This window comes from Scyliorhinus canicula, chromosome 20, assembly GCF_902713615.1.
Source record: "Scyliorhinus canicula chromosome 20, sScyCan1.1, whole genome shotgun sequence".
Classification (NCBI taxonomy): Eukaryota; Metazoa; Chordata; class Chondrichthyes; order Carcharhiniformes; family Scyliorhinidae; genus Scyliorhinus; species Scyliorhinus canicula.
This window is the reverse complement of record NC_052165.1, coordinates 54,127,593-54,139,792: the sequence shown is the minus strand read 5'-3', so window position 1 is coordinate 54,139,792 and position 12,200 is coordinate 54,127,593. Positions and strand designations below refer to the sequence as shown.

Genomic DNA, 12,200 nt, shown 5'->3' with positions numbered 1-12,200 from the left:
ACATGTACCGGCCTCCCTGAACAGGCGCTGGAATGTGGCGACTAGGGGCTTTTCACAGTAACTTCATTGAAGCCTACTTGTGACAATAAGCGATTATTATTATTATTACATGTTGAGTTTTGCAAAGTAGAAATCTGTATGTCTGTGTATTCCTGCACATCTGTAGAAATAGAGGACACTACATGTGAATATGTGTTTATACATGTGCAAATATACACTAGAATGTTGCATGCATGTACATACATAGTATATTACAGTCCTCCGAAAGACTAAACTATTTTCAAACATCCCAGTCAGAAACTGAAAAGCTCTGGTCTCAAACACAACTGGATTTACGAAAGTGACCCAAGAAAAGGTAATTAGAGAATTCTCCTCCCCCCCCCCCAGAAATCTTCAAAACAGACTATTAAACATATTGGAAAGATGTTCAGTAATTTCAAACAGTTAAAAATAGATGAAATTGGGATCAAGTGGAAGGAATTTCGATTTTATTCTGACATGAAATTGACGTTGTTGGAAAGGAGAGAATGTGTTTCCCTCTTCGGTCAGTTTTATCCCGGGTCAAATGAAAGTGTGATGAAAGAATCAAAGAAACTTCAGCAAAACCTAGTCTCAGAAAGTAAGCAGTGGGTAGCCGAAACAATTGGATGATTTTGGAAATGTTGGGGTTGTATAATAGACCAATGGGGAAGGGGTGGCTGTAGAATTTGTGACAATGAAATATGTTTTCATGTTATTTTGCACTGCTTCATTCGGGTATTATTTCCCGCGTGCTGTTATCGCTGTGAAGAATGTGCCCTGTATTAAAACACGGCCAGCTCTAAAATAGGGCAGTGCGACAACTCAGAAACTCCAACCTTCCCTCATTGCTGTGCAGTTTTAACTCTGGACAAAGTGGACAACTGCTACCCCCCCCCCCCCCCCCCGCCCCTTCTAGTATGTTTTAGTCCAATGTTGACACTAATACTAGATTAGTTTTGTTGTGAATGACTTTAAATGTGAGATCCGGGGCAGTCTCGCTTTAAGGCGTTAACCTGCCAATGGCGTGTGCGCACGGCGGTGAGTGCGCAGGCGCGGTGTCTGGCTCAGGTAGCAGTGTGAAGTAGGATTCGGGAGCAGCGCTTTGCAAAAAGCGCCTTTGTTCAACTTAAACAGCGAGAGCTGCAGCCCCCGAACTTCAGTGCAGAGGCAGCGAGGGCGAGCACAATGTCTCCGGCACCAAGATCAAGCAGAAAGGAATCGAACGCTCACTGATCCAGGGGAGAGAGAGAGAGAGCGCGCGCCAGCCGGATAAAGCGGAGTTTCTCCTTAAAAAGGCAACAAGAAAAGTTTCTCCAAAACTTTTGCACGAGTTTGCACGTTCACCCTGTCAGCAAATTTCACAGATTTACCTGCCCCCCCCCCCCCCCCCCCCCCCCGGGCTGAGAGAGGCAGGCGCTTGCACCCAATTCTCGGACTGCTGAATGTGTTACTTTGTCAAATTGAGGGGTGCAAGTGTGGACCAAAATAGCCAGTGAGTGGGAACTGGAGAGGAGAGGCTGCTGATCGCAGCTGGGAGCTCCAGGAGCGAGGACTGAACTGATTTATTTGCTGACGGTGGAAAAGGTCCCTCACAAAAAAACCCTCAAACCGAACACCAAAGGCAGGAGGGACTTTAGTGCACGGTCTGATTTCTTTCAAACAGATCCACGGTTTCAGCATTTGCTTTCAGCAACCCTGTGACAGGCGTTGGTGAAATGGCTGAACAGCGTCCCAGCAGAGCCCAGCTCTGACAACCTCAAAATACACCCAAAGTGATGAAGTGACACTCGATTTGAAGGAAAAGGAGTTGTCCCTCAGGTAAACTAATCTGCGCCCAGAGGGTGGGTACACACCATTATATTGAAAATCAAATACCAAACCAAAGCAGCAGCTTGCAAAATCTAAAGCTAACTCCAGCAAAAGGACAAGACTGAGATAAAGAAGTTACCAGACGGAAACGAGCAGAATTGTAGGACAAAAAAGTGTGTGTGGGGGTGGGTGGGGGGAAGAGGTTGGCCCACTGTGTGTGAGGGGAAACTGGGAACAGGGCCGGAGGTAGAGCACGGATCTCTCCGTGTGCTGGTGTGTGGCGTTATGGGTCCAAACCTGAAAGAGCGTCAATAACAGGTGCAACATGCTCACACAAGCCAGCTCCGTTCCTCCTCCTGCTCTGCAATCCTGAGAACCAACTGCTTCCTCCTCGCTCTGTTGGCTTCTTCATCCGGAGACTTTTATTCTAAACATCACAGCAGAGGAATTCTGATTAACTCCAACAGCCTGGATATTTACCCTGTGCCCCTGGCTCTGAAAATGCAGGTGAGTTGTTCACCTCTCTCCTCTGGCCTGTTCATTTTAATGAAGCGAGAGCAATGCAAATGAATGAGAGCTGTAATGGATGGTGATACTGTACAACGTTAGTGCGGTGTTGAAAAACGTCTCATTGTTACTACAAGTTGTTTACTTTTGACAGCAGAATGTTGCAGAGCGAGTGTAGTATTGTTCTTCTGTGTAAGTGTTTGTTTTACCTTGTTTGGAGTTGGTGTTTGCAGATTTGAGAAAGATAGCTTTATCACTCAGCCCCCTCTATCTTACCTTTCCCCAATATGGTATTTAATTTTGGCATTTCCACCAGTGTCATCCCCCCCCCCCCCCCCCCCCACCAATGAACCTGTCGCTATTTTACGGAGTTAGCGCCTTTCAAAAAAAATGACTGGAATATAATTCCTGCAATCTGTCATTTGGAACAGGATTCGCTGGAAAACAAATTTCACCTTTGGTGGGTTTCAGTTTAATTTGAGCTGTGTACCGTTTTAAACTCAGAATTCAGTTCATGCGAATCCTTGCTTTTACAGGCAATTTACTTTTTCTGTATTCTGTATATTTGTTCAAACATTACGTGAACATTTAAAAAATGTTTCGTTCATCCTTCGAGTTTACGACCAGTTTCCCCAATGCACCGTGTTGTTTATCCTACCTATGCACACACCTCTTCAATTGATCCCCCCCCCCCCCCCCCCCCTCATACATAACCTGTGGCCGTTTTATGTATCGAAATCTCTGTCGCTAATTGATGAACTGGTGCGCTCTCATTCTGAGGGCAGTTGGATCCTCGACCCCCTCCACAACAATATCTACGGTTGCTGACGACAGACAAAACACTAACGAAGCGACCAGTTTTCCATTGGAGCAATAAGTTACTCCTTGGAAACTGACATCGGCACACATGTGCCTTCCAGCTGTAATGGTTGGCTTTGGTTGGGTGGCGAAGGGAGAGGCTAGTTGTGACTGGCGGTGGTCGTTAGTTTGGAATGGATAAAAACATTAAATAAGTTCTATTTAAATTGCAACATGGGGAGTGACGGGCGATCTCTGCAGGGGAAAGATCCGTGAAATGGATCCATTTGTGTGTGTGTCGGGAAGCCCCCCCCCCCCCCCCCCCCCACACACACACACACGCCCATCCCCAGGAACGGGGTCCACCCCACTCCCCCATCCCAGGGAGTGGAGCCCCCCCCCCCCCCACCCATCCCCAGGAAGGGGGCCCCACCCCACGCCTCCATCCCAGGGAGTGCAATCTCCCACAACCCACGCCAGAAAGTTGAGCCCCCCACCTGAGTGAGTTAACCCCCCACCCCCCACTCCCCGACCCCAGGAAGGGGGTCCACTCCAATCCCCCATCCCAGGGATGGGAGCCCCCTCCACACCCATCCCCAGGGAGGGGACCCCCACTCGTCATCCCCAGGGAGGAGAACCCCCCACTCCCCCACCCCAGGGAGTTGAATCCCCCCCCCCCCCACTCCCCGACCCCAGGAAGGGGAACCCCCCACCCCAGGGAGTTGAGCACCCCAACCCACCCCGTGGTGGGACCACCCCCTCACTCCTCCACCCCATGGAAGGGACCCCCCTAAACACTCCCCCCCCCCACCCCAGGGAGAGGACCCCCCTCACTCCCACCCCAGGGAGGGGACCCCCTCACTCTCCCACTCCAGGGAGACCCCCCTCACTCTCCCACTCCAGGGAGCCCCCTCACTCTCCCACTCCAGGGAGGGGACCCCCCCTCACTCTCCCACCCCAGGGAGGGGACCCCCCTTCTCACTCTCCCACCCCAGGGAGGGGACTCCCCCTCACTCTCCCACCCCAGGGAGGGGACCCCCTCACTCTCCCACTCCAGGGAGGGGACCCCCTCACTCTCCCACTCCAGGGAGGGGATCCCCTCACTCCCCCACTCCAGGGAGGGGACCCCCTCACTCTCCCACTCCAGGGAGGGGACCCCTTCACTCTCCCACTTCAGGGAGGGGATCCCCTCACTCTCCCACTCCAGGGAGGGGACCCCCTCACTCTCCCACCCCAGGGAGGGGACCCCCTCACTCTCCCACCCCAGGGAGGGGACCCCCTCACTCTCCCACTCCAGGGATGGGACCCCCTCACTCCCCCACCAGAGGGACCCCCCTCACTCCCCCACTCCAGGGATGGAACCCCCTCACTCTCCCACCCCAGGGAGGGGACCCCCTCACTCTCCCACCCCAGGGAGGGGACCCCCTCACTCTCCCACCCCAGGGAGGGGACCCCCTCACTCCCCCACTCCAGGGAGGGGACCCCCCATCACTCTCCCACCCCAGGGAGGGGACCCCCCTCTGTCCCACCCCAGGGAGGGGACCCCCTCACTCTCCCACCCCAGGGAGGGGACCCCCTCACTCCCCCACCCCAGGGAGGGGACCCCCCCCATCACTCTCCCACCCCAGGGAGGGGACCCCCCCTCTCACTCTCCCACCCCAGGGAGGTGACCCCCCTCTGTCCCACCCCAGGGAGGGGACCCCCCTCACTCCCCCACTCCAGGGGGACCCCCCTCACTTTCCCACCCCAGGGAGGGGATCCCCCTCACTCCCCCCCCCCCCCCCCCCACTCTCCCTCTCCAGTCCATATTCCCTTGAGAGTGGCAGCGTCAGTCGGCCTTGTAATGTGTCCGGTTCAGTGCCTGGCTCCAGCACATCTTCTGATTAAATCACTTTAAACAAAACAGCCGCCGAGCTGGGGGGACAGCGGGAACGGGCAGCTTGGGCCATTTTCTGAACACTTTACCCGGGAGGGGGGTTTGTGAGAACAGCCGCTCCATTGGTGTTTACAGAATGCTCCAGTGTAACGTGCTGGCTGGTACTAAACTCAGACCCACCAGTAACTTCCAACGATAATTAGAAAAGTAACATTAAATCAGTGGCCACCATCGAGTAGCCTGAACTTTATAACCTCTGCAGCTTTTTTAAAAAATAAATTATTTCCGTCTGTGGTTCCACACTAAAGTTAGGTGAAGTGTGCAAGTGTGTTCAATGTTTCAGTCAGGGAGATGATATTGTTCATTATTGTTGATTAAAACCGGATCTGCGTTCAGTCAGATTGCTGCCCTTCCCTCCGCACTCTTGGCACAAACCGCTACCTCCCCACTTCACCCTTTAACCCACACCATTAATCCACCCTTTAAACCGCACTGGGGCTCACCACCAGTTGAAGGGCGGCATTTAGCATCATTGGGGTTTCGGGAATCCCAGAGAGAACTCGGTCAGAAAGAAACTGCTGGCGACTGGGTTTTGTTAAACAACTCATTCCGTTCAGCCTGAGCTCACTCATTATTCACCGTTAGATTATTTTCAATGGTAAACTGCACCCAGAGAGTCCGATTGAATGATGAATCTATTATCGACCGAGTGATGCCATCATTTCTTATACAGTGAGGAAGGGGGGGGTTCTGGTCAGCAGACTTTGAAAACATTATCACTGATTTCTGGGACTTTGGCATTGTTTGTATTACAGCTGGGTTAAAGGATTGGCACAAATATAAATAAATAGTTTGGCACCAGGCATTTTCTGTGCCGTCGCAGTGAGTCAGCATGGCCCTGACTTGAGGACATTGATTGAAATGATCAGTCTGTGACATTAACTCACTCCAGTCAATCCACACTGCCAGGCATTTCGGTGAGCTGACCGAAGCTTGAAATGTGCGAGTGGGCCACATTCCATGCAGCAAAACACAGGATAAAGGGACAAGGGGGAATTCCTGGGAGCCAATCGTAACACGGGTTGTTTAGCTGCAACACCGAGTTCATTCATCCGCACAACCATCCGAGTCCGCGTGATCGCATTTCAAAAAGCGCCTCAACCCCAGAGCTAACCTGTAGTGAATGGTGCCCCTCGCTGGCGGAACTCTGTTACTGCAACTCCTTCCTGGCCAGATTCAAAAACTGGGGGGGTTCTCCCAATGTTTAAAACGCCTATCGAGGTCTGTACGATATTGAGTTGGAAGAACAAGTCAACATGCTAATTCATATCGATTGTCCAGTGATCGACATAAAAAAATTAATCGCCCAACTGTTCAATCTGCGGGTCAAACCGCAAAGTCTCATCTATTTCTGACCTTACAGAAATCTCGAGCGAGTGAGTGCCCCAATCCCAATTTATCACCAATTTTACACACACATCATGTTCCAATTACTCCATTGCAATGTACCACCTGAACCCATGACAGTAACATTCCCATTCAATTACACAATTGTCTTTGTCCCATCAAAGTACAGTACACAAGTCCGGCTTAACTTTGTATTATTATTAATTTAAACACCTCGATTTGGAACTTTAGGGTGAGATTCCATCAGACAGACCAGAAATGCTCAAGGTTCAATCTCCCAGCTAATACTAAATTGATGTGGACACCGCTACTTACATTCCCAGGCTGGGGAGAGGAAAAGGGGCTAAGCTCCTGGTCCTAATAATTGTCCAGAGAGCCCTTTAGGAATGGTGCCTTTGTTTGAATGTTGGGGCAGTACAAGAATGGACACAGCTGTTTGGTACCAGTGGTCAGGGAAATCTGCCAGCACTTCTTGTCATAGAATTTCTACAGTGCAGAAGGAGGCCATTTGGCCCATCGAGTTTGCACTGATCACTGAGTAAAAGATTCCCCAGGAAACATTGATCCTAACACGGTAGAATTTAGCATTCAGTTTAAGTGAGAGAAACTTGGGCCAGAAACAATTAAACATAAATAAAGGTAATTACAAAGGAAAGACCTCAGTGGACTGGGAAAGTAATTTAGTGGAAAAGAGGTTGAAGACTGAGATGAGGAAACATTTCTGCACTCAAAGGTGTAAATAAAGGGATTCCCCAGAGATGCCCTAAATAAAGGGACCCTCTCCAGAAACCTCCCAAATAAAGATATGCCTCCTCAGACCCCCCCAGAAACAAGACCCCTGCCAGGAAGCTCCCCCCCCCCCCCCCCCCCCCCCCAGAAAATAGACCCCTGTCTGGAAGCTGGAGAGCAGTCCAGACAGAGGCAGTGAAAAAAGTTACTGTTGTAACACTCACCTGGGCAATACACCAGCTGGCTCAGACACAGAAAGGACCATATGTCAATTCCTGGAAAGATAAATCAGTCAGCTGTGTTTAAACCTCTCAGATCCTTGAGCTGCAAGCCATTCTTTAATTTCCCTTACTGTGATCGACAGCTTCCAAACACAAACAGCTGTCAGCCTTGCTTCAACCATCTTCCTTCAAGGCTGAGTAACTCTAAAGTGCTCTAACCACAATGTTTATAAACGTCAACCACTTCAAAGAGAGTCAAATGTTGTCAATTTCCAGTTGACAACTTCAAAAGCATTCAGGCGTGAAGGGGGGGGGGGGGGGGGTAATTGAACACATATCTTTGCTATTTAGTTTCACCATAAAATGAACAATCATGATACAACCAGAGAATTGGAGATAGATGTTTAATGTTCATATGGTTGCCAAATGTATGAGGAAATGCACCAGAATTTAGCTTTCACTAATAGTTTATGGTAGAGTGCATCTTTGTATTGTACTCCATGTTTCCCAAAGCATTGAAACAAAATACTCATTTATAAATCTTTGCCTGACCTCTCTCTTCCATACCTCTGCAATGTTCTCCAGCTATGAATCCATCTGTACTCATCAGCCTCAGATTTGCCTCTGTAAGCCTCTTGGCTGTGTTAGTTTTCTGTGCGTTCTTATAAGCTTCCACACAATGTTCTGCTCCAAATCCATCTTTGTAACTATACTTACTATCACTCAAAATAACTTAATTGGGGGCAGTACGGTGGCCTAGTGGTTAGCACAACCGCCTCACGGCGCTGAGGTCCCAGGTTCGATCCCGGCTCTGGGTCACTGTCTGTGAGGAGTTTGCACGTTCTCCCCGTGTCTGCGTGGGTTTCGCCCCCACAACCCTAAAATGTGCACATTAGGTGGATTGGCCACGCTAAATTGCCCCTTAATTGGAAAAAATAATTGGGTAATCTAAATTTATAAAAAAAAATAACTTAATTGGTTGTGAAGCATTTTGGGGCATCCTGAATATATGAAAAGCACTACTAAAATTAAAGTTTCTCTTCTCTTCCTCCTTTCTTTACCTTCTCTCCTGCATTCTCCTCTGCATCTCTTGTTTTTTCTCTTTTTCTTTGGCATTTATTCCTCTTTCAATCACATTGGGATATTTTACTCTGTGTACGTCACTGTACAAAACTAAGTGATAAATATCTGTATCAGAAGAGCTTTATTCACTAGTGTTCACATGCTGATTATGGTTTAATGTACTCAGAATACAGATTGTCCTGCTGGCTCTCTGTTAACTATAAGAATTTGAAAAGTGAAGCTTGGAGTTCGTGCCATGTTGAAACTTCCCTTTTTGTCACAATGGGTTATAAAGCTGAAGTAGTGTTAGATTATATATCTTTTACCTATGTGTGCTTTGGGTGATTTCACACCTGAATTATACTTCACACTGTTTGCATTGATGCAGACCATTTAGTTTTAATGACCTATAAGCATGGGAGTGAATTGGAGCATTGTGTGTGTCTGTCTACATGTGTGTTAATGAACATGAATAAGTAATCGAGTTCAGTCCAAGGATTGGATTGGATTGGATTTGTTTATTGTCACGTGTACCGAGGTACAGTGAAAAGTATTTTTCTGCGAGCAGCTCAACAGCTCATTAAGTACATGGGAAGAAAAGGGAAGAAAAGAAAATACATAATAGGGCAACACCATATATACAATGTAACTACTTAAGCACCAGCATCGGATGAAGCATACAGGGTGTAGGGTTAATGAGGTCAGTCCATAAGAGGGCCATTTAGGAGTCTGGTGACAGTGGGGAAGAAGCTGTTTTTGAATATATCTTTTTTTTAAATATATCTTTCTTTTGAATATGTTTTTGTTATATGTGAACGTCATGAACATGTAAGATGTCCAGCTTTATTCCTGATTTTGACAAGCAGTATTATGTTAGTTAAATGATGCTCTTAGCAGACAAAACGTCAGTGAGGACTCTTGAACAGTGCTAGAAACAGAGGTGAAATATTAAAAGTGAACATTTTCTGTATAATAGTGGCTACTTCAAAGTTGGGGGGAAGAGTTTACAAGAGGAAGTGGAGGGGAGGAGTCTGGGAGGGAAGTGGGGGGGTGTCTACAATTCATGGGTGTCATTCACGGTACTCTTCCGGGGATTGGATGGCGTTGAATATTGGGGGGGGGAGAGGGTTGTGTGTGTGTGTGTGTGTGGGGGGGGGGGGGGGGGGGGGGACTATATATGTCAATGGTGACCATAGGCGATTCCTGATTATTTTTTCTTTTTTTCCTCCTTGGGAGGGTTTGTTTTATTTGATGCTTAGATTGTCAGATGGTCCGTTATTTGGGGGGTGGTGGGATATTGGGATCGTTGTTGTTGATAAGGGGATTGACATTGTATTCGTTACCGTTTACTGTTTGTTGGTGGGGAGTAAATTCTGAAGAAAATGTGAAAATGGAGAATAGAAATATTTAAAAAAAATAGTGGCTACTTCAAATAATTAATCCCAAATAAAACAAACAGTTTTAACATTTTAAACACGTGTATAGCCAATGGATGTTGCCTACATTTTTTGTACATCATCCTATTTTAACTGTACTTCATGCCTAGTTTATGAAGCAGGAACAAGCGATAATTCCAGTGCAGTTATATTGTTTAATTTGAAATGTTTTAATGCTCCGACCTGTCTGATGCTGAACGTCTTGAGTGTTATTACAGCTGCACTCACGCAGGAAACTGGTAAGTATTCCATCACACTCCTAACCTGAGAATTGTAGATGATGGAGAGGATTGGAGCTGTCAGGAGCTGAGCCACTTGCTAGAGTGCCCAGGATCTAATATGGTGGTAAAACTTCTGGTCCGTAGTGATTCCCAAAGGACCAATGCTGAGAGACTCAATGATGATGTTGCTGTTGAATATGGGAGAAACGGTTGGATTATTTCTTATTCAAATGGGAATTAACTGGAATTTATATCATGTAAATGTTCTCTATCACTTATCTGCCCTAGTTTGGATGTCATCTAGACCCTTCTGTAGGATTAGTACAGGCTGTGACTTCCACTATGAAAAGAAATGAGCAAAAATATTGCAGGAACAGCATCACCTCATATTGTATCCAGACGTGAAAATGTATCATTGTTCCTTTGTGGTCTCTGATTTAGAACAGACCTGATGCCATTGCAGAGACACCATCATCAGGAGGATGATAACAGTAAACGTCCCCACCCCTTCTCAGGGCAACTCGGGATGCGTAACAAGTGCGGCCATTTTCCACCTTCTGAGGATAAACGAGTGTCTTACAGTGTCACAATTGAGTGCTTTTTATTCAAAAATTATATATTTTTAGAAAACACCAACATTTATTAGCCTGATTAAATCTTTATAACTGCTTTGAATATAATTTATAAATATATTTTTAGTTATTTCATTATTAATTAATTACTTTGTTCATATAACCACCTGTAACCAGTAGGACTTTGGAAGGATTTACAGACCGGATGGAATGGGTCAGCTGATCCATTGTGGACTGCAAAATGTGGAAAATAATTACACCAAATAAAATATCAAAATTATAACTTTCCAAGGGAAGGTTGCATGCCCGACAGCATACTGGAAAATATTTTTGTGTCTGTGTATTTATTCTAGTCCTGTTAGAATTTTGTATACTCATGTTTTTCTGTTCCTCCGATGTAAGTGGAATAAGGTTGAAGTTATGACAAAGATGTGTTCCCCTGACTGACAGTAAAATTACTTATTTTGCTTTCTAATATTCCAAGTCATTTTTGAATTATCATTTGGGACTGTGCAAGTGTTTCTTCTATGAACCATTGGTCAGCTTTTATTAGTTTTATGTATGTTTACTGAAGGTTTGCTGCGTGATGTGTTCGCCAGAGAAAACACCAGTAACATGCCTGCCCATTGCAGGAGAATTCCTGAGAGTCATTTAATAGTTCTGTTGGGGTGACCAGAGACAGGTTAAAATGTAGTTTTTTCAAGGCAAAGATCTTGCATGACAAACTTTAACTGTTTTGAAGAAGCAACATTCAGAATTGACAGTTTTGATTATTTATATCTGGACTTTGGATAAATTTCCACATCAATGTTTCAGAAGCTTAAGGGAGTCGTTATGTAAGTTATACCTCAGAGGAAATTATGAATTGGCACAAAGAGAAAATACAGTAAGAACTAATTGGGAGAGCAATATCAAACTTGGGAGATACGCCAATTTGAATATTTATGTGGGCTTGATTGGACCAAATTCTATTTAAAGGCCCAATTTTACTAAGAAAATATAACTTTGCTCAAATTTTCAAATGATCCTAAACAATGTATAAGAATTGTCAAATCCACCACGACCATTAGGAAACTCTGGCCGATCTAGTTACACTTTCAAGTCAGAAAGAAGTTCAATAAGTGTATTGAAAACTTGAAGTATTGTACATTGGGATAAATACTCAATTGAAACAGGTAGGGGACAGGTTGAAAAAAATCTGGAAGAATCAAAGCATGTTCAATCAGTACAAAGCAGCAACAAAAATATAAACAGAATACTAAGCATTATTGCCATGTGAGTAAAGTAGAGGTTTGGTGTAATCAGACTGATTTGATGCTTTTAGATTGGCAACAGATTTGAATATGGCATTTAATTCTGGTCAAGAAAGCACAAGAGAATAATCCAAAGCAGGAAATGGTGAAGGGAATGAGGTTTTGTCAAGAGAACTGAGCTAAAATTTGGATATAGTTGAAGGCACCTGTCCATCTCAGGATACCACTTGTGGATTGAAGATCACCTGTTATGGCCATAGAGGCTGATTCATGAGTGGCAATCCCTTC

The 12,200-nt window shown here is 46.1% G+C and overlaps 1 protein-coding gene across 2 annotated transcripts in view; it reads left to right on the top strand.

Moving 5' to 3' along the window:
* Positions 1-1,078: 1,078 nt before the first annotated feature.
* Positions 1,079-12,200, top strand: part of wnt5b (wingless-type MMTV integration site family, member 5b) — a 186,235-nt gene continuing 175,113 nt past the window's right edge. For both annotated transcript variants that reach the window (XM_038780022.1, XM_038780021.1), the window contains exon 1: positions 1,079-2,337. In XM_038780022.1, coding sequence (XP_038635950.1) covers positions 2,332-2,337 — 6 coding nt within the window. In that variant the 5' untranslated portion in view covers positions 1,079-2,331. The remainder of the gene's footprint in view (positions 2,338-12,200) is intronic.